Source organism: Bos indicus, chromosome 1 (assembly GCF_029378745.1).
Source record: "Bos indicus isolate NIAB-ARS_2022 breed Sahiwal x Tharparkar chromosome 1, NIAB-ARS_B.indTharparkar_mat_pri_1.0, whole genome shotgun sequence".
Lineage (NCBI taxonomy): Eukaryota > Metazoa > Chordata > Mammalia > Artiodactyla > Bovidae > Bos > Bos indicus.
In genome coordinates, this window is record NC_091760.1 from 128839965 (window position 1) to 128863084 (window position 23120).

Genomic DNA, 23120 nt, shown 5'->3' on the forward strand with positions numbered 1-23120 from the left:
CAAAGGTCAAGGCATCAAAATATAGGGGAAAAAACCCCATGACTGATACACAAAGGGACAAGGTTGACACAGCTGCTTGCAGCCATAAAAGCAGCAAATTCCACCTTTCTTTCTATTCCTACACTTCTAGGCCATTTTCCAAATCCCTTAAACTTATACCTGTTGCTTTTCTTGCTTATTTTCTGAAACCCAAACCTCAGAATTTTCTCGCTAGGCCCTCTAAAACATGACAACTCTGTTTCATGGCAAACAGACAACCATACATTCTTAAATATTGTGGCCAATTCCAATTAAAGATTGGGAGGTAAAATCAGGCCCTCCTTCATCATTCATACCACCCCTTGAGCACTCTTTTTAAGCATTATTTAAAAATCCCAGGCTCAATTTTTCCACTCCTTTTGTGACCCATGCACACCAATGGTTCTTTTCCATTGTCACCACCATCACCCAATTTTGTCTGTTTTAAGAAATCTACTACATTCTGAGTCTTTTTTTTTTTTTTTTTTTTAGAGCATCCCTTTAATTTCATGGTCTCTACTCTAAAGTAGGCCTTCTTTCACATGCATCGTTAGCTTATCATAGAATACTTAAAGCTAACATTAAACTACTTTACATAAAATGTAAGAAGCGTGCAACAGTATAACTCCATTTCCCACACGCATCATTTGGTCTGCTGCATTTATGTATTTTAAATCTATGTACATTTTATGCCCACAGCCAACTTGTAACTGTTGCAGTAAAAGTTGTCATTTAAATAAACTAGGAGAGAAGTAAAGATAGTCTTTTATGTTCACTCACATATTACCATTTCCAGTTCTCTTCTTTCCTTCCTATAGATTTGTTTTTCCATCTGACACCACTGCCTTTCTTTCTTGAAGATTTTGTCATCCCATCGTCTTTTGGTTTCCATCATTTCTAGTGAAATGTCAGCTGTAATTCATATTAGTGTTCTCCCACATGGAAAAAAAAAGGTTTTTTTTGTTTTTTTGTTTTCTCTTTCTCTGAGTGCTTTCAAAATTTTGTCTTTATTTTGGGTTTTCAACTTGTTGAGGATAATGTGTTTAGGTGTGGTCTTCTTTGTATTTATCCAGTTTGGAGCATGCTTACCTTATTTAAATTTTAAAATGATGTTTTGTACCAAGTTTGGAAAACTTTTCAACCATTATGTTTTCAGTTAATTCTTTTATGCTCCATTCACTTATTTTTGTCCTTTGGTCCTTTTGAGACTTTTCTCTGTTCTCTGCTCCTTTTTTCTTCTCTTGCCCTTCCCCTTCACTGACTCCAGATTTTAAAAAATCTATCTCCTCTCTCCTTTTCTCTTCATATTGTACCACTGCCTTTGATCTCTCTTCCAGTTTACTGACTCTTATATGTCCAATCTGCCACTAAATCCTTTTTTTCATTTTAGATATCGTATTTTCCACTTTAGATTTACATGTACACATAATTCCCATTTCATCGCTGATATTCCCTAACTATTCATTCATTGTGACAATACTTACTTTAAAACTTTAAAACAATTAAAAATAGCTGCATTAAGCTTGCTTTCTGAAAATTCCCATATCTGTGTCATCTCAGGAACAGTTTCTTCTGAATGATTTTACTCTGAATCTTCAGTCAGTCAGTTCAGTCACCCCGTCGTGTCTGACTCTTTGCGACCTCATGGACTGGGGCACACCAGGCTTCCCTGTCCATCACCACTCCCAGAGCCTGCTCAGACTCATGTCCACCGAGTCCGTGATGCCATCCTGCCATCTCATCCTCTGTTGTCCCCTTCTTCTTCCTCTTTCAATCTTTCCCAGCATCAGGGTCTTTTCCAACTCTGAACCTTAGGTCACATTTTTTCCTGTCTCCTCACATGTCTAATAATTTGTCTCTCATACTGGGAACTGAGAATTGTACATAGTAGAAACTCTGGATTCTTTTTATCTTTCTCTGAGACTGTTGATTTTTATTAAATTATTTAAAGATCACTTTGTACCTGTAGACTTTGATTTTATACTATATAAGGCTATTAGTGTTTAGGTTTACTCTTAATCTTGAACATCCTGACATATGAACTTTACTTCTAATATATGTTTATCCTGTCATTTTATTATAAAACTCAAAGTGTTTATTTAGCCCTTATAACTTGGAGGAATTCTAAAATTTGTCTCATTTGAAATAGATGGTAACTAAAATCTCTGATCATTATTTTCATCTTTTGTGCTATCTCTTTTCACTGGGTTTCCAAAGTCTCTTCTGTATGTCCACAGTCCAGGGGTCAGTCAAGGATCTAAAGTAGGTTTGCTTTCAGAGTTGAGATCTCTTCCTATATATCCCTCTTTTCTGGTGTTATGTATGGCAATGGCACCCCACTCCAGTACTCTTGCCGGGAAAATCCCATGGATGGAGGAGCCTGGTAGGCTGCAGTCCATGGGGTCGAGAAGAGTCAGACATGACTGAGCGACTTCACTTTTACTTTTCACTTTCATGCATTGGAGAAGGAAATGGCAACCCACTCCAGTATTCTTGCCTGGAGAATCCCATGGACGGGAAAGCTTGGTGGGCTGCCGTCTATGGGGTCGCACAGAGTCGGACACGACTGAAGAGACTTAGCAGCAGTAGCAGCATGCTGTATGTATGCTTACTCACTCCATCATGTCTGACTCTTTGCGACCCTATAGACTGGAGCCCCCCAGGCTCCTCTGTTGGGATTCTCCAGGCAAGAATACTGGGGTGGGTTGCCATGGTCTTCTCCAAGGGATATTCCTGACCCAGGGATTGAACCTGGGTCTCCTGCACAGCAGGCGGATTCTTACCATCTGAATCACCAAAGCCTTTCTGGTGTTAACTCCCTAAATTTCCAGGAATTCTGGAATTGATGAACTTCATCTTATGACACCTCAAGCTCAAAGAACTGTGGTTTGCTTTCTTAGTTCCTTCCTTCCTTCTTTTCATTCTTCTTCACTTTTAAAATTCTTACTTTTAATAATTTTATTAAATAGCTTCATAGATAAAAGCTATCTTATACATCATTCAATTCATTCAATGTAATTGTACAATTCAATAATTATTTTTTTTTTGATGGGAGAGATATGTTTTTCTTTTTTTTAAATTTAATTTTATTTTTAAACTTTACAAATTGTATTAGTTTTGCCAAATATCAAAATGAATCTGCCATATGTATACATGTGTTCCCCATCCTGAACCCTCCTCCCTCCTCCCTCCCCATACCATCCCTCTGGGTCGTCCCAGTACACCAGCCCCAAGCATCCAGTATTGTGCATCGAACCTAGACTGGTGACTCATTTCACACATGATATTATACATGTTTCAATGCCATTCTCCTAAATCTTCCCACCCTCTCCCTCTCCCACAGAGTCCATAAGACTGTTCTATACATCAGTGTCTCTTTTGCTGTCTCGTATACAGGGTTATCGTTACCATCTTTCTAAATTCCATATATATGCGTTAGTATACTGTATTGGTGTTTTTCTTTCTGGCTTTCTTCACTCTGTATAATAGGCTCCAGTTTCATCCACCTCATTAGAACTGATTCAAATGTATTCTTTGTAATGGCTGAGTAATACTCCATTGTGTATATGTACCACAGCTTTCTTATCCATTCATCTGCTGATGGACATTTAGGTTGCTTCCATGTCCTGGCTATTATAAACAGTGCTGCGATGAACACTGGGGTACACGTGTCTCTTTCCCTTCTGGTTTCCTCAGTGTGTATGCCCAGCAGTGGGATTGCTGGATCATAAGGCAGTTCTATTTCCAGTTTTTTAAGGAATCTCCACACTGTTCTCCATAGTGGCTGTACTAGTTTGCATTCCCACCAACAGTGTAAGAGGGTTCCCTTTTCTCCACACCCTCTCCAGCATTTATTGCTTGTAGACTTTTGGATCGCAGCCATTCTGACTGGCGTGAAATGGTACCTCATAGTGGTTTTGATTTGCATTTCTCTGATAATGAGTGATGTTGAATATCTTTTCATGTGTTTGTTAGCCATCTGTATGTCTTCTTTGGAGAAATGTCTATTTAGTTCTTTGGCCCATTTTTTGACTGGGTCATTTATTTTTCTGGAGTTGAGCTGTAGGAGTTGCTTGTATATTTTTGAGATTAGTTGTTTGTCAGTTGCTTCATTTGCTATTATTTTCTCCCATTCTGAAGGCTGCCTTTTCACCTTGTGCAACAACCATCACAAGCTAGTTTTATAACATTTCTGTCACCTAAAGATGACTGTGCTCATTTATAGTTTACTCCTCCTCTGACTTTGAGTCCCAAGCAACCAGTGATCTATAATATTTTCCATCTTAAAACTGTGTTTTGTGGACATTTCATATAAATGAAGTCATGGACTATCTAGTCTTTGTTGTCTAGTTTTCAACACTTAGCATAATGTTTTTGAAATTGATCTATGTTGTGTAAGTCAATATGTTGTTCCTTTTTATTGCTGAACAACATTCCACGTATGGATATACAATAGGCTATTTATTTATTCACCTGTTAAAGGATATATTGGTTTTGTTTTGTTTTGCTTTTGGAAGCTTTTTTTCAATGTTCCTCAGATAATATTTATATAGCCCAACTGGTACTTATAGGTCTATGGACCAGTGTTTGGGAATCATGGTGTAGAAAATCAAATTATGACATTCAGATAAGGACTCATCTTTTTAAATTTAAGAAGCATATTTTGGACACATATTTGTGTTAGATGCTATGTTAAAAGTTAAAAAGGTGAATAAGACATGATATCCCAGCACTGTGGAAGAAATGAACCAACAAACAAAGAAGTGTAATGAAGTGTGAAGAATGGTGTGATAAAATTCTGGAGCCCTCATGGAGTTAAGGCTAATTCTTTATGGGAGAGAGAATTACAGAAAAGTCTTATAAAGGACGTGATCCTTGAGTCTTGAAAGATAGTCTTAAAAGATGAACAAGTAATTGGTCAGTAAGATAGTAGAAATAACTTGCTTTATCATGACAAATTGTTTTATTTTTAAAAGCTATGCAGATAGGTGTAAACATAATATTGTCCAAACTGTCTTTTCCTTGGAATTTTATGGAAACAAATTATTCCTGTGAGTGTCTGCTGAGATCAATGGATGGAGAAATATGGTGAAAACTTGGCAGATACCCCATTATGCCAAGCTATGTAAATAGTTCTCAACAAGATAAACACATAATGGAAAATAACCCATGTTCTTTTGGAGAACGGTGGACATGGTCTGATACCTTAGGCAAATTGCTTAATCTTTCAGAGCCTCATTTTCAACATCTAAAAAACTGAATTAAGAAATAGCTTCAAAAGTAACTGAGCAGATTAGACTTAATGTATGCAAATCAATGTATTTAGGGATTGGCACATAACAGCCTCTCAAAAAATGCCAGTTTTCCTTCTCTCCCTCACACATTGGCTGTTTGCCATTCTTGCACATAAGGGCTACAAGAAGCTAATGCAATCACAAGGCTTATTTGTCTTTTGATTCCTATGTATGTTGTCTAAAGAACAGTACCTTCTTCCTAGTAACCACCGGGTGCAATAGCAGTTTCATAATGAGGCCTTGCTTCCTTCTAAATATGCACTAATTGTCAAGGTGATGGAGGAGGTTCATTATTTAAAAGCATAATTAAAGGGCACTTCCTTTAGCTAAACTAATGAGCAGAAAGTGCAGCAATATTTGCATGTTTAGACATTAAGGATGGAAACAGATGACTCATAGGAGAATGGGAGAAAGCAGGGAAGGTAGGGCAAATTAATCTCACTGCCTAGGACCTCCAGGGTTATTGCATTGCAGGACATCCCTGGAGGAGTGATATTCCCTAAGAGTCAGCTTCACTGGCTTTTCTTGTTTTATTGGCTGAACAGAACTCTCACCCGCGGACCTCAGGAGAAAGCTGATCTTTACTGCAAAAGATGCTAAAATGTGATTCCTGATAAGCTGATCTTGGAATCTGTTTCTCGCTGGACATCCATGCCCTGTTCTAAACACTTAGGTATCACCACAGATATTGATTCATTCTTCTCATGCTGTGTACTCACTAAGGTTGTAAATCCTCCCAAGTCAATAACAGTGCATTTTACCCTCTTGGCACATGTGTGTTAAGGTCATATTCAAGGTTCTTCCATTTATTAGAGGAGGGCATGACAACCCACTCCAGTATTCTTACCTGGAGAACCCCATGGACAGAGGAGCCTGGTGGGCTGCAGCCCATGGGGTTGCAAAGAGTTGGACACGACTGAAGTGACTGAGCACATTTACTAGATAAGAGATGTGGAAAGCAACCTATTATGTCTCCCATTCTTCATCCTTAACCTGGGTGTTTTGCCTAAATTGCAAGATTCTTGTTAGAATAAAAAAGAAAGTGTCTGGAGCAAAGTAAGAATAGAAATAATGTTCAATCCAATTCTCCTTCTCACTATACAGCAATTTCGTGGTCATCAGTGCCTCTGCCTTATGTCTCCTAAATGAGGGTGTTAGCATTAGAATGTGCTGTTTTATATTAAGTTTCAGTTATGCCAATTTCTTATTTTCTACACTGTGGAAATGACACAGAGAGAAAAATACCTTTCATACGACAAATGTAGATGCTTGGGTTTGATGGCAAGGAGGAGTCTCTCTCCCCTCTCCCTGGTACCTAATCCCCAAAGCAGTCTAGAGAAAAGATAGGAGCAAGTTACAGTCAGTGTGGTGACTGAGTCAAAGCTGCTTCCACTGGGACCACCCCAAGGCCTGAGCATCTTATTACTGAAATGGTGATTTGATTTACTAAGCGTTTGTAATTATGTTGACATTGTTTTTGTCTTTTTAACAGTAAAATGAGACTGATTTTAAATATGTATTACAGGATGTCTACTGAACAGAAAATGCATTTGTTGCCTCTGGGCAGAGGTACAGGCTAAGACACAAATAATGATTTCACAGGAGCAAAAAGAATTACTGAGCAGATGCTCATCTGGGGAAAAGAGGCCAGAGAGGAGCCACGTCTGCCAGCAGAGGGAGAAGGTATAGGATAATTAGCATCTTTGATTTGTTTAAATTTACCAGTGGTATAGCCTTCTACTTCAAGATGGAATAAAAGAGTGGGAGAAGCCAGGTGAGATCGCAGCAGAGAAGAGAATTATAACTGAGCAGGACCCTATGAGATCTTTCTGGAACAAACTCCCCCCCCCCCCCGCCCCCCGCCTCTTGCTTGCCTCTTATCTAAGAAAAACTTTTGCCTTCTAGGCTTTCCTTGAGTTCCAAAGAATAAAATTAATCAGAGACATGAGAAAATGCAGAAAGAAAGGAAAACAGTCAAGCAAGACAAAATAATAGTTTAGCCATTAAACAAAGTCAAGGACCTTTAGATCCTCCTCAAGAGTCATAGATAATTGTGAGAAATATCCTTTGAGATGTTTTGCAGGTAGTGAAACCTCTACCAGGTGGAAGAAGTTAACTGTATGTTGCCCATAAGCACATGGACCCCAGACAAGTTGACACTAGGAGCCCGATGATATTGACTCCCAATTACCTCACCACCAACGAACCAGAAAATGTCCAAAAGCTGATCAAGCACCTCCTAACCCCCTTCCATCACCTTGGCTTTAAAAACGTTTCTTTGAAAGCCATCGGGGAATCCAGGTTTCTTAGGCACAAGCTGCCTGGACTCCTTGCTTGGCACCCTGCAATGAATGCTGCACTTTCTTTCACCACAACCCACTGTCAGTAAATTGGCTTCACTGCATGCAGACAAATGGACCCAAGTTTGGTTTGGTAGCATAATTACATTCCTGCAGCTCTTAATTCACCAAGAGTCCAGATTCTCCTTTAGCACAGGCTCTTCAGAAGAAAAATTAAAGAAAATCATTTGAGTAATAATGGAAATCCAAGAAAGCCTTGCAAAACCCCCTCTTTAAGCAATGACTCAGGATGTACTGACGAGCAAGGCTGAGGGGACCCTCAGCAGGTTTGTGGAGACTATGTCCCCAGTATGACAGATGGAATTATCTATTTGTCATCAGATGGTACTGCAGGTTAGGCTTGCAATCAGTTCCACTACAGCCCTGACAGCCTTCATCTGTACCTTGATAACCTTCCTTTCCTTCCTTTGGCTCACTTCATTTTGGTCTCTTGGTAATTTCCTTCATTTAGTTATAGTTCTGCCCCTGAAATTCTGAAGAAGTCCCTTTCTTTCCAATAATAATAGCAGTGGCTGTTTGCTAACGGCCCACTGTAGATCAATACTCTACCTGTGCATGCTAGCTGGCCAAATAAGAGCAGAGAGTTCATTTGGGAGCTGATTCCACAGAGGAAGAAAGAGGAAGTTGGAGAGCAAGTCAGGGACAGAGAATAAGACAGGGGGCATAGACAAGGTCATGGCTGTGGCTGGTGGGGTAGGGGGTTGGCTGTCTATCACTGGGACTCCTGAGAAGAGAGAAAGAGGCCACCAAGAAATGCTCCTCACCTTCACGCCTGGCTGCTCCCACGCCCTCTGAGTGAGGGGTGCTCCCAGGGCAGTAAGGCTGCTACTCCTGGACTGCGGTCCCTTGGAGCCAGCAGGCTTCTCTCCCCTGGGAGCAAGCCCTGCGGCACCAAGCTGAGAGCACAGCGGGGTGAGGTGTGAACTCCAGTAGAGACCTTCCAGTGACGCAGGTTTCTGTTCTTCAGGGGAATGACAGGTATTATCTAGAGGATCTCATTCATGTATCAACTCTGCCATTCTTAAGGCTCCAAGTGCTACTCTGTCAAGAGAAGGAGGATTTTCTAAGTTTGTCTTAGCATTTTTCAGAACCAAGCATAAAGGACTCACGCTTCTTCCCTAAAGGCAGAGAGGTACCTTTCCCACTGATCATGGCTGGTGAGGTGACCGGCACCTTGGGCTAGAGGAAAGATATGGCTTAGGGCAGAAGGAAAGGCTCAATGTGCCCCATGGGGATCCTAGTCCGGAGACTTGTTGAGGCAGCAGGCTTGGTGAACAGCAGGCAGTAAGTGGGGGATGTTAAAGGCAGTGGCTCTTCATCCCTCCCTGCTAGGGCCATGCCTCCAAGGGGAGGGGTTCTATAGAGACCCTGGACAGAGGCCCCACACTGGGGGTACAGAAGAGTCTCTGAACCTGCCTGGAAAGCTGGGCCCAGGGTCACCTCAGTAAAGTGTGGGAAGATGGGAGGTGATCTCCCAAAGGCTCACGAACAATGTATGTATTTCCTATTGCTGCTATTAAAAAAAAACAAAAACAAAAACAAAAACAAAACAACCTCAGCCTTTCTGTTAAAACAACACAGATTAATTCTATTATAGCTTTGGCAGTAAAAAAATCTGAAATGAATCTTGCTTGGCTTCAATCAAGGTGCCTTTTGGAGACTGTAAGAGACAATCTGTTTTGTTTTTTTTTTTTTAACCACCAGCTCATAGAGGTGGGTGCATTCCTTGGCTCACATCACTCTGACCTCTGCTTCCTGTCATGTCTTCTCTGACTCTAACCCTCCTGCCTCCCTCCTGTAAGAATCCTTGGATTACATTGGATCCACTTGACTAACCCAAGATAATCTCCCTAGCTCAGGATCTTTAATCACATCTATAAAGACCTTTTGCCATGTAAGGTAAAGTATTTACAGATTTCAGGGATTAGGAGGTGGACACCTTCGGAGCCATTATTCTGTCTACCAAAGGTAGACACACTTTCCTCACCAAGAATAAAAGATTTCTCCTCTCCCAGGAGCTTTGGATTTCTAAGCAGGTAGAATAGACTTAATGGGCAAAGGCACTGGTCTGACAAATTGAGTATTTGACTCAAATCCTGGCTCTGTCATTTTTTTCTGGAGGGACTTGGGCCTGTGACGTATTCTCTCCTTTATGTGGGAGGAAAGAAGACCACCTGGGTCTAAGGGACCCTGCCCCGCTCACAGCTGCTCCTTCTTCCTGGGTGTGGTGAGGGGCCACTCAGGACACAACATGCACCTTAGGTGGCTCGCTGGGGGCCCTGGGGAGCCCAGGTGAGGTGTTGTGGGGTGGAGGTAACCAGTGCAGCAGAGATGGGCAGGATGAAAGGCTGCCAGGAAAGGAGCTTCGAGGTGGAGAGAACATGGCTCAGGCAGTGGGTGATGGATTTCTAGGATGTTGGTACCATCTCTAAAGAAAACGGAATGACTGGGATAACCATGCCAGCACTTTCCAGAGAGCAGGAAATGCGGTCACTGCACAGTCCTGACCCAAGAGGACCAAGGCCGTCTGAGGACTGTTCTCTGCCAACACCATGAAATCACAGATGCCCCCTCTCCCGAAATGTTTCTAGAAGTTCTTGGAGATGAGAAGAGGCAGGGAGAGGGACACTGAAAAAAAGTGAGGGCTTATAAAGGGACCTTATGTACTACAGGAAAATAAAGAAGTAAGTAAGACTCACTGTGTTTGTGACTCTCCCCAACTCCTTATCCATTCTGAACAACCCTGCAAGTTGCATCTTAAGGGAAGTCATTTGGGATTCTGCCTAAAGGAGAGACAAAAGAGGTTCTGGACATTCTTCCTCCCCACCCGATTAGGACACATGTTCCTAAAGGGAAGCAGGTCTCACCAAAGGCCAGTGTGCTAGGTGGGGTGTTGAGTGGGCTATGTCACTGCATTAAAGGAAGCATGGCCAATGCACCCAAGAAATCAGTCTTTAACTGTGGAATTAGAGCACTGACAATGCCCAATTATTTTGCTCATTAAGACGACTGGTCTGGACTGGATTGACCATTCTCCAATTAACTCCTCGGCACTTGGCTATAATAATGATTGAACTAACTCATTTGACTCCTAGGGTGGCTGAAAAAGCAGATGCGAGTAAACTCATTTTACATCATTCAAACACACTTTCCTCACCAAGAATAAAAGATTTCTCCTCTCCCAGGAGCTTTGGATTTCTAAGCAAGTAGAATAGACTTAATGGGCAAAGGCGATGGTCTGACAAATGTGAGTATTTGACTCAAATCCTGGCTCTGTCATTTTTTTCCAGAGTAACTTGGGCCTGTGCTTCTACTCTCCTTTATGTGGGAAGAAAGAAGACCACCTGGGTCTGAGGGACCCTGCCCCACTCACAGCTGCCCCTTCTTCCTGGTGTAGTGAAGGGGTCCCTGGGGACACAACATGCCCCCCCCCCCCCCACTTGACACTGGGAACCCAGCATTCTTCATGGAGGGTGGGGCATGGGACTAGGACAGGAGGTGCTCAGAAAGGACAAATGTGCCTTACTGATGAAGATCAAACTTCTCAAACAGCCACGTTACGGTGTGGTTTTCCTGTATCCAGATGATGGGTTTTTTTGGTTACTGATCTTTTGTTTGTTTTTATCAGTGACCAGATTATAAAGTATACCATGGAACATCTGGTTTGATAATACGTTTTTAAATGAGAAAATACTCAATTTGGAAGGTTTTCTATGGCAACCTGACTCCCCATTTGTGAACGACTGCAAGTGCAGCATCAGGCTTGGATTCTTGTGTGGCCTGGATCTGCGTGGTAGGTGAGTCTGAATGAGGACCCACAGTCACCCAGCCAGGCATCTGCACTCACTTTGACTGCTTCTCCTGTCCATGACTATTAGAGTTTGGGACGCTTGCAGGAGAATAATCCTCAGGTCTGTAAAATTGGGCATAATCTAGGCAGGGCTGTGGGCTCCTAAGGCAGGATCCATCGTGTCCTTCTTTCCCCCGGTGCTTGCTGCAATTTCTGGCACAGAGAAGGTGAGGGCCAACAGAATGGATTTCACTTCCTTGCGATTTTTCAGAGATGCATTTTTTTTCCCCTTGTCTGAGCCTGGGGCGCCTGTCCTCTTATTGGTTCATTAAGGCTGTCACTCAAGCTGTGTGTTCCAATAAGTGAGTGTGCTGTCTCCCTCCAAGTACCAGTAAGTTCACAGGGAAGATCATTAGAATTTGTGATGCTGAGTCAACCATATCCAAATAACACGAAAGCTGGGAGGGCTGTAAGTTCATAAACCTTTTGCATGTGAACTGGCAACTGGCCTTCTCCTCTGCTCTTGTCTGGGTTTGCACATGACTAAGTGCAGGCTTGAGGGATTTCCATTAGCAGATCATAAGTAAAAATCTAATTAAAATGACAGTCTCCTCATCATGGATTCATTTTCAAGAGGTACACTGGGTAGTTGGGGCATTTCTTGGGGTTGCCTTGTAATGGATTTATCTGGCAGCCTATATACCCTGGCAAAGGCCTTCTGAGGTGCAGGGGAAAGGGATGGGCTTTTTGGAAGCACGTAGCTCCTCTGTGACAACTACTACACTCCCTGGGCACACACACTTGAAAAGCTATGTAGAACCTAGCCCACCCATCATGCCCTCATTTTATGCCCACAAGCAGCATCTGTCACACACTTAGTCTCCTGGCTGCAGAGAAAGGAAGAGGGAGACCCTGATTCTATCATACCCCCTGCTACTGACCCCAGTGAATAACCTGGCCTGAGTTACATTTGCTTGAATGTGATATTTTATGAATGTCATACTAGCATTCCTCACAGTTGTATCCCCCAAATTATTAGTCTTCTTTTGAATAACAAAATGCTTTGATTGTGGCCCATTCTTTGGGGATAAATTACCAGCTCAATAACACGCTATAAAAAGCCTCTTGATGTTTAATTCCCACCTGCTCCTCCAAACTGGGTCCTAATACCTGTTGAAACTGTACTCAAGTCCCTATGTCCATGTCTTTTGAAGTAAAACTATTTTGTTCTAGTCTCCCAGGTCACCTCTCAATCTTAAAAGATTTCCTAAGGTGGGCCAGGAATTTGAGTACACATAATACATTGCTATTTTTGTTTAGTTGCTAAGTCCTGTCCAGCTCTTTTGCAACCCCATGGACTGTAGCCCACCAGGCTCCTCTGTTCACGAGATTTGCCAGGCAAGAATACTGGAGCATTCTCCAGGGGATCTTCCTGACCCAGGGACTGAACCCATCTCCTGCATTGGCAGGTGAATTCTTTACTACTGAGCCAACAGGGAAGCCCACACAATACATCAGACTGGCTTCAAAGGGTTAATGCTTAGGAAATGCGAAAGTGTAGAAACAAAGACTAGCTGTTGAACCAACAAACTGGGAACAATTTAGACAATAAGTCATCCACAAAGCAGTGTCACTAAACTCCCAGGTCCCTGAGAAATACAGATAAAGGTCTGACACACATTCCTAAGTTGTACAGGTTGCAGACCCCCATCAGATGAAAACTGCTGACTAAAAGCACAGAGACTCCAGACAGGTTGAAACCAGAGGATTGGTGATGCTTACAACTTCACCTTGATGCCAATCAATTAGAACTCTGCATGAGCTGATCACGTACCGTGAGGCCTGCTCCCTCACACCACCTTTAAAAAAATTCTTGCCTGAAAGCCATGGGGAGTTCACAGTTTTTTGAGCATGAGCTGCCCATTCTCAGTGCTTGGAGCCTTAGAATAAATGCTATACTTTCTTTCACCATAACCCGTATCAGTTGGACGAATGGACCCAAGTCCAGGTTCAATAACATTGTCAACGTCTTCCCCTTCCGCCCTGTCCTTGTGCTGACACACAGAAAGCTTACAATCCCCTGAAGATGGCCCTCCTTCTCATTCCCTCCCGGCTTGGCTACCTGGCTCTACCTCCTCTGAACCCTCCCACCCCTCCCAGAAGCTTTCCCAGGCCCTCATACCCAGGGACATGGCAGGATCCTTCAGATTGGTCCCCATGGATGCCCCCTACCTGGTTCCCTGCCTTCTTCACATATCACATAGGATTGTACACTGTTTATGTGTTTGTCTGCCCCGTTGTCATGGATACTTCCAGAGAGCAGAAGCTTTATTTTAGTTGATCTCTGGTACCTAACAAAGAGTTTGGCACAAAGTTTATGCTCAGAATAAATGAGGTCTCATCAGGCAGTAGGACATTTATTATGCTTTTAGAACCCCTAAGGTGGGTCCGCAATTTGAGTACACACAGCACATTAGACTGGCTTGAGCGTTTTCCACTCAAGGCCAGAAAGTTTTATAACAGTTACAGAACCACTGGGGGTAAAATCAGTGAGATCTTTGAAAGAGTAAAATTATCAAGATCAAAGCTGAACCTTTGAGATTCAGAGAGTGAAAAAGGGCAAAATTTTAGAATTTTAAAATGTTCCATAAAAATGGATCAAAAGATCAATTAATCACCAGGAGGTTTTAAAAGATCTCGATTTTTCTTCTCTACTTCCCTCTCTTCCTCCCTCATTTTGTCTCTCCTTTCTTTTGATCTCAACATCCATTCATTTTTATGCAAACATTTACTGGACACCAACTGTGTGCTCAGGGCTACAATCTGCACTGAGAATTTGGAGAGAGTAAGACACAGACATGCCCTCCAGGATCTCAGCACAAAGTGGGAAGAAAGGCAGGACAAATAAATGGGTAACTAAGGCAGAGTAAGTATTGGGACGGATTCTGCATGGAGTCTGGGGAGCACTGGGAAGAGGCAAGCTATACAACATGTGACCCAGAATGGCTTCCTGAGGGAGGTGACTTTATCAGATACACACAGCTTGGCATCAAATGATTTACATCCAAGAAACTTCTGATATGTTTCTGTCTACAGAAAGAAGCTAGAGAGCTAAATAGTGGACAGAGGAATCTGGGTTGGTCTGTATATTCCACTGGATTGCTAGTATGAGTATGGTGGAGGTTCCCTATTCCCACCCACTGTAGCTCCTCTCAGGGTGTGGGCAACTATTCAAGTGAGCTGGGGCTTCTGATCATCAATAGGCAGGCTTCACATTTTTTATGTTAATTTCTTTAGTAGAAGAATGCTATAGCTAAATTGTTCTTTGTTGATTTTGTTTAGTTGCTAAGTTGTGCCCGACTCTTTTGCAACCCCATGGACTGGAACCCACCAGACTCCTCTGTCCATGGAATTCTCCAGGCAAGAATACTGGAGTAGGTTGCCATTTCCTTCTCCAGGGGATCTTCCCAACCCAGAGATTGAAACCACGTTTCCTGCATTGGCAGGTGGATTCCTTACCACTGAGCCACCAGGGAAGCCCTGTAAGCTGAACTGCATCTTTGTAAATTCATATGTTGAAGCTCTAACCCAAAACATGGCTGTGTTGGAAGAAAGGGTCTAATTTTCATTAGGACTAATGAAGGTTAAATGAGGTCATAAGGGTGGGACCCTAGTCCAATAGGGCTCCTGCCTGATAAGGAAAAGGAAAGGTACCTAAGCTCTCTCCACCATGTGAGAACACAGTGAGAAAGGCTGCTGTATATAGCCAGGAGGAGGGTCCTCATGGGGGAATGGCTAGCACCTTGAACTTGGACTTTTCAGCCTCAAGAACTGTGAGAAATAAATCTCTGTTGTTCAGGCCACCCAGGCTGTGGTATTCGGTTACGGCAACCCAAGCTAAGACAAGGAAGACAGAGCTTGAACAAAGTGAAGATTTGACAGTTTCATAGGGTTTCATCAGGATAAACATTTTGCACTTTGCATAATTCCGATCTCCAAATAAAAATTATTTGAAATTTAAAAATGTAAACATTTTGCATTTTGATTAGCACGCTCACCAAAGAGCACTAGAGCATATGGAAAAAGCAGGTCCTAGCCATGTTTATTGTGTGACCTTGGCCAAGTTGCTGGATCATGGTCTCCTGCTCCATATTATCCACGCAGCAGGGCTTGGGGAGAGATGAGATTGAGCTCTGCACAGAGTACCTGGCACAGAGCAGGCACACATGAATGGTAGTAAATGAGACTAGAGAAGTTTGGAAGATATTCAGTGGCTCTCAGCTCCTCCTTAAAGTCATCAGTTTGGGAGCAGATTTCAGAATTCCTAGATTCACTATAAGGTTTCCTTGTGACTCAGATGATAAGGAATCCACCTGTAATAGAGGAGACCTGGGTTCAATCCGTGGGTCGGGAAGATCCCTTGGAGAAGGGAATGGCTACACACTACAGTATTCTTGCCAGAATTCCTTCCTCACCTAGTTTAAATTCCAAAGCCTGTGACTTTCATTTGCCTATAATAGTGCCTTTCAATCCCATCTTAGGAAATACTGAAGGGCATCTATAATGATCTCAGCCAGTATAGAAATGTTTTTATTAAAACCCCTCACAATATGGAATTTATTCTAATTTACCTCAATTCATATTATGTATTTATAAAAACATCCCATATAAACCATATGGTATTTTAGAAGGTAGCCAAGAGGTTGCTGGGAAATCAGATAAACAATGTCAAGATAGTGTAATTTTTGTAAGGCCCAGAATTTCTAATTCAGAAGAACATATATTAATCCAAATGCCATATTTCCAAAACCCTAGGGTCCAGCAGGATGGGATTTATTGAGAATGGATCAGGCAGTTGCCCCAGGACTCCCTCAAACATCTTTCCCATCAGCCTGGCATCCTTGACCTTGTCACGCTGCCTGATGTCCCACCATTGAGACATTCCCTCAGATTAATGAATCTCTCTCCTAAAGAGCATATGTCAGTACTTTCATATAGAGGAAGAGTGGTAGCAATCATTCTCATCTTGGTGGAAATGAATTCCTTCTGGTATGCTTTCCAGTGACACACTCTGAGATCAGCCCCACTGGGTGCCTGGGGCTTCAGCAGAAAAGGGAGTGGGGAGTGGTAGACACAGGTAATAAGGAAAGAGAAAGGAGAGGATTATGAAACATTCAGCCCCAAGCACGGTGAGGCAGGTGGCATCCACCTGGAGGGAGAAAAGAAGGTTGAGGGCCCTAGAAGCTCTCAGAATATGGGTTGGGCAGAAAGAAAGCAAACAAGAGATGCAGTAGAATGAGCATTATTTCATCTGCTTTATTAAGCAGCACCCATGCTATGACCCTCTTCTCTGCCGACCACCACGCTCCCTCTTGACAATGTAAAACCATTGAACAAAAATTTATGCCCCCCACCCACCCCCCACCAAATCTAAGCAGAGGACAACTCTAGGTTTGCTGTACTGATACTTCTTCAGCAACACGACCACCCAGAGAAATGCCACCTCCACAATCTCATCACTGCACAGCCCTCAGAAACAGTCACTTCAAAGCATTTCATTCCAACTAGACACTTAATTCATTTGTCACTGACAAGTCCGACACAGCGGCCCTTGTGATCACAAGTCAGGAGTCAGAGATTTTCCTGCTTCAGAAGAGAACATGCACTGCTCACAGGGCACTGTGTCACTGATGATTTCAAAGTCCTCAGTCCCTGCTCCCAACCTGTGTCACCAAAGGCGAGGCTGCACCGTCACCCAAAGGACAGCATCAAAGAGGAGACACAGAGCATTTATGACAAAAAGATGTGCTAACAAAGATCAGAAACTGGGCCTGGGGATCAAGAGGATCAGCTTCCCAGGAGCTCCACACAGAGCAAGTCGACAAGCTACACACGGGCAAGTCCACTGATGGGTGACGGTCCAGCCAGGAAGGGTGGTCCTCCCCACTTCCTACTGGTCTTTAAGGCGGCAGTTTCCATCCTGACTTCAAGATGCTGTGTGTCTCCCAGAGTTGATTTTCCTCCAAATCAGCAAGTGACCGGAACCGTGAAGTACCTACCCATTGCCATCATCCCTGAACCACATCAACCATCCCGGCAGAGAGGCGGGGGGTGGGAAGGTGTGAGGTGAGCCCCATACCTGGTCCAGCTTCCAGTGGAACTCTGCTGGGCGGAAGGTGTCTGCCTGGTCAAAATCCTTGCGCAAGAGGAAGACGAGGCGGCAGTTGTGCACATACAGGGCGTAGTGATGCCGGTTCATTTCTGAAAAGCAGAAAGAAGATTTGAGGGGGGCCAGAATCCCTAAGCCCATCACCCCTAGAGGAGTCTTCCCAGTTCATCACTTAGCACAACCCCAAAAACAAAGAAATGGGCATTCTAGTTTTTTCTTTTCCAACTGATCTAATGAATAGTTCTAGAACACACGTGTGGAGCTCTCTGAAATGGAAGAGGTAGATTCCAGAAAGCCCACAAAAAACTTCTGCCAAGAAGCCATTTGGGCCTTAAATACCAACATTTACTGCATTAGCGCCTGGATAAAATTACATATGTTCTCAAGCTCTTTTTTTTTTTTTTTGTACATAGACTTCTGGGAGTGCCAAGGGCATTCTCTGACAATCACATCGGCCACTCTAGGTTCCTTTAACACAGCTGGATGCTCCCAGAGCTCTGGGCTCTTATTTTATTTCATCAGGTTTGACAACAGCAACCACAGAGCACACCTTCATTTCTGTGTGCAGTTAAGGAGATCTGCCTCTCTTCTGGCTGCTGAGAGGAGGTGGCAGGTCAACTTTCCAGCACTAGACACAGTTCCCTGAATTTCCAAAGCAATGAATAAATACCTCTTTCCCCATACACAGACAACAGATGGGACTTTCTCTTCCTGCTAAAACTTCCTTTTCTGATTAAAAAAAAAAAAATCAACTGGGTCCTAGCCATGATATCCTGTAGTCACAATATAACAGCCATTGGGAAGCGGGGAGCTGTTCTTTGACCAATACGCAGAGAACTCACACTATACTACAAAGTATCACACTCAGAAGGCAAGTATGGTGCACATGTTCTGTAAGTATTGGGCAAATGAGCAGATACAGCAAGAAGGACATGGGCCCTGGATTCAGATAGACTTGGAGTGAAGCCATACCTCTGGATGATGCTGGAGAAGTAATTCAACCTCTTAGAGGCTTGATTTCCTTAGCTGTATCATGACAGGGATGCTGGATTATCCTAATGTGTCACGAGAATAGATGTTGTGATTGACTAATTTTGCACATCCTGTACACACCTTGCTTATGGAGGTATAAGTGGGAAGAATCAACATCAATTCCCACTTCAAGGCATGGGCTCCACATTGGTTTAAGCCAAAAAGGCTCGTGAAACAACCCCCACCACAGTGTTTGGTTCAGAACCCAGGTCCACGTCCAGCATTGCAGACCATTCTTCTGGCCATGGGGCTTCAGTCAGGAAAGTGACTCGAGTCAGGCCAGTGATTCTGGAGCTGTTATAAGCAGTCTAGGAAAGAACTGTCTCCCTCTTTTAGCAGCTAGCAAGAAGAGACCCCCATCTCTTTCAAGAAGTTGCAGTATATACTGGGAGGCTTGGAGCTGCTGCAGACATGTTTACTAACATGAAATTGATACATATAAGGTGGCAGATCTGAAAAATTGTAGAGAATAGGAGCCAGGACCTTGATCACACTTTATCAGAAGCTATCTGTCTTAGCTCTAGCCACTTTTAGTTACAAGAACCCCACATTCCCTTAATAATTTTGATTTTTAATCATTCTATATCAGTTTGCTCTGTATTTCCCATTCCTTGTAACTGAAAGCATCTTAATTGATACAATGAGGAAATGTGTATAAACCATCTGCCCAGAACAGATGTTCAATGGCTGTTGGTTATTATAAGGACTACTACACTGCCTCATGACCATGACAACACAACAGAGTAGTGTCAGATGCTGTTTTCACAAAAGCATTACCATTCTTCAAAATGCAACCAAAAGATGGACAGAGGGAGAATGGTCAGTTGCCAAGTGTGGCAGCATTGGTCAAGACCAATATTCAGGTGACTACTTGATCTTTACATTGATGAAATACCCAGGCCTGCTTATAGGAATTTTACTAACCAGTTCTTGTCTCCCACACTATTGCCTAACTGATTTCCTGTAGTTTCTATAGATAACTGTCAGGAGGATACAGAAAGATTTCTCCCCTTTGGCTTCATTTGGCATCAGGAGAGGCTGTGGTGAAGAGGTTAAAGAAGAATGAAAAGATAGACCTCATGGGAGGTTTACAGCATCTCCTGCTCTCCCTCCAGTGGTCCCTCCCTCCCCCGCCCTCTGTTGGCTGGATCCCTGGAGTCACCACCCACACCAGGGTAACTGGTTCCTCGATGACATGAGGAACATCAGTGACATATGATACACTCGGAATTCAGCTCCGCTTCTGCTGTCCTTCAGTGTTCTCCCTGGCGGCCCCCCTCCTTTTCCTTGCCCACATCTCTGGCATATCCTAAAGTCTTCTGGCCACTGTCAGGTATTAAATAGTCCAGAAAGTCTCCATATCAAATACCAGCGTGTCATTAGTTAAAAGATCTTCCCCACTCAGCCTTGTCCGTGGCTTGTTGGCCACCAGTGGCGAAAGGACTCTTCTTGTCCCACTGCCTCCTCCCCCAAACTCCTCCCAGCTCCAGTCTTGGTCAGGGGCAGGGAAGGCAGATGCGAAGGAGAGAAGTGGAGTCTCTTTAAAGAGGCAGTGGACTTTGTTATTCCCCAGGGATGTCCAGTGTCCTCTGTCATGTGGGTCTACATGTGGGTTCCTTCATGGGTGCATTGGCTGGTTTTTGGAGAGGCTTTGCAGGGATCACCTGTGGCCATGAAACTGGGCCCTGGTTAAAAAATGTTTTCAGCCCTTCTCCCCCCCAACCCCTTCAATCCCCACACCCTCAATAAGAAAGGGCCTATTACAATCTTCACATAGGAATTGATCTGATATGTGACATTGTTCCAATCTGGACAGCAGGGATATTCACACCACTTCCAATCCCACTTTTGTTGGCTCTTACCTCTCCATTTGGAGAAGGAAATGGCAATTCACCCCAGTATTCTTTCCTGGAGAATCCCATGGGCAGAGGAGCCTGGCAGGCTATAGTCCATGGGGTCGCAAGAGTCAGACAGGACTTAGCAACTAAACCACCACCACCACCACCACCTCTCCATTACTTCTCTAAGCCCTGCTTTTCATGATTCCTTTCATGATTTTCATGACAGCTTTGATGGTCTTGGCTCCTGCCCTCGGTTGCTTATCCCTGCCCCCTTGCCAATCTACTTCTCCTACTGAATTCCCTCTTCCTGGCACTCAGCCCTTTTGGCTCCAGTCTCAACCATTTCTGGATGTCCATTTGGTCCCCAAGAATAAGAATAAAAACACTGATGTTCTGCTAAATTGTAGTAGGGCAGCCCCTCCCCCTGCTGCCCCTCTCTGCTCACTGCTCCCCGCTCAGAGGCAGCTGCCATTAGCCTCTTGCCTTCAGACCATCTGGGCAAGAGTCAGAGCCAGGTCCACCTTTCCTGTACCCTAAACTCCTAGGACAAAAATCACACTTGCCCAGAGCTCCCCTGGGCTCTGTTCTGACAGCAGCCTGGAACAGATGTAAGAGTGTTTTCAGCTCAGCCAACAGGGAGGTGGGAATGAGATTCCCACCTTCTCTCTACTTTAGACAACCTTGGTCCCTCTGAGAGGTTTTCTGGGCATCTCTGGATGTGTGAGAGCACCCCTTCCTTGTCCAGCAGCCTGAGGGACCATCCTAGGACTCTCTACCATGCTGGCACCTCTGTCCCCATCACTTGGTGATTTCTGGACTGGTTGGTCCCTCTGTCTTGGAAAGCACCATATGAAAGTAGCTGGCACTGCAAGTGGCACATCGTATTCAAATGAAACTCAGAGGCAGCGAGAGGGCTGATGCCAGGAAGAAAGGGTCCCACGGGAGGAGCGGGTGTGTAGGGGGAGAGGAGTTTCTAAGAGAGGCCAGGAAAGGACATTGCTCACACCAGGAATGGAGAGATAGGGCCAAGAAAGGTGGGGTTGGAGGGAGCACAAGTGCCCCTCACAATGCCATGTGGTAGAGCCATTGCTATGTATTCACCTAACCTTGTATCCTTGCTCTTAGAAACATAGCCTCAGTCATCTCGCTGCTTCTCTCATGGTCAGATGGAACACTGAGATCAAATTCTCACCAGAAAACTGAGAGCATGTGGCTTGCTGGTCTAGCTAATAAAACCCTTCTGTGTTTAACCCTCTATTCTAACTTTCTGTTCCACGGTTGAAAATGGCAGTGACAAATGATGGAAGGATCTCGAGTCCCTGAATGTCTGGGCAAAGCTGAGCCTCACCCCGCAGCTCCAGCTCGGGCTGCTGGACAGTGACAGGAGGGAAAACGAATGAAAAGGTGTTAGTTATCGTGAGGCTTCTTGGTGGTTGTGCTGAGAGTGGTTTCCTTTCTTTTATAAAACTGCAACTAACCCTTGATGACTAATCAGTTCTGTTATCCAAAAAATAAACTACTTCATCATAGGCTAGCATTGGTGAGTTTTACTTAGTGGGTAAGACAGAAACTAGTGCAATTTTCATGAAGGGTGATTTTGTAATTTATATCAACAGCCTTTCTAACATTTATTGGGTTGACCAAAAAGTTTGTTTGGTTTTAAAATCCAAATGAACTTTTTGGTCAACCCAATATATTCTTTTTTTTTTTTTAAACTTTACAATATTGTATTGGTTTTGCCATACATCAATATGAATTCGCCACAGGTGTACACGTGTTCCCCATCCTGAACCCCCTCCCACCTCCCTCCCCGTACCATCCCTCTGGGTCATCCCAGTGCACCAGCCCCAAGCATCCTGTATCCTGCATCAAACCTGGACTGGCGATTCGTTTCTTATATGATATTATACATGTTTCAATTCCATTCTCCCAAATCATCCCACCCTCTCCCTCTCCCACAGAGTCCAAAAGACTGTTCTATACATCTGTGTCTCTTTTGCTGTCTCGCATACAGGGTTATCGTTACCATCTTTCTAAATTCCATATATATGCCTTAGTATACTGTAACTAACTTAGTATAAGTTAGTATAGTATACTGTAACTAATTGGCTGTTTGGTCAACCCAATATATTCTTTAACTCAATAATTCAGCTTCTGGTCAGGAAATAATCAGAACTATCCATACAGGTATATACAAGAATGCTTATTATATATTGCAATAATGCCTATTACAACATTGTTTCAGCATTTAAAAGGAAATAATCTAAATGTCTAACAAAAGGGAGCCAGTTAAATGAAGTATAATAAAGCCTCAGGACTGTCATGTAATTCATATTTTTAAAGAATATTTTATCACATAGAGAAATGACCTGGATACATGTAATGTTATTTAAGAGAAACATAATAGTATCACAGGTATTATAAAAATAGATTAAAAATTGTAAGAATATTCTATATGTACATAGAAATTAAAATAAGATTTCATTTCATAGCGAAATATGCCAACTGTTATCAGAAAATATCTCCAATTATTAGAATTTTAGATGACTTGTATATTTTTCCTACTTTTCTGCAATTTTAGGTTACTTGCTATAAACATGTGTTGCTCTTATAACT

The 23120-nt window shown here is 43.2% G+C and overlaps 1 protein-coding gene across 2 annotated transcripts in view; it reads right to left on the reverse strand.

Moving 5' to 3' along the window:
- The window catches only part of CLSTN2 (calsyntenin 2), a 745907-nt gene that overhangs the window by 91493 nt on the left and 631294 nt on the right, over positions 1 to 23120 (reverse strand). For both annotated transcript variants that reach the window (XM_070794086.1, XM_070794095.1), the window contains exon 8: positions 17602 to 17723. In XM_070794086.1, coding sequence (XP_070650187.1) covers positions 17602 to 17723 — 122 coding nt within the window. The remainder of the gene's footprint in view (positions 1 to 17601; positions 17724 to 23120) is intronic.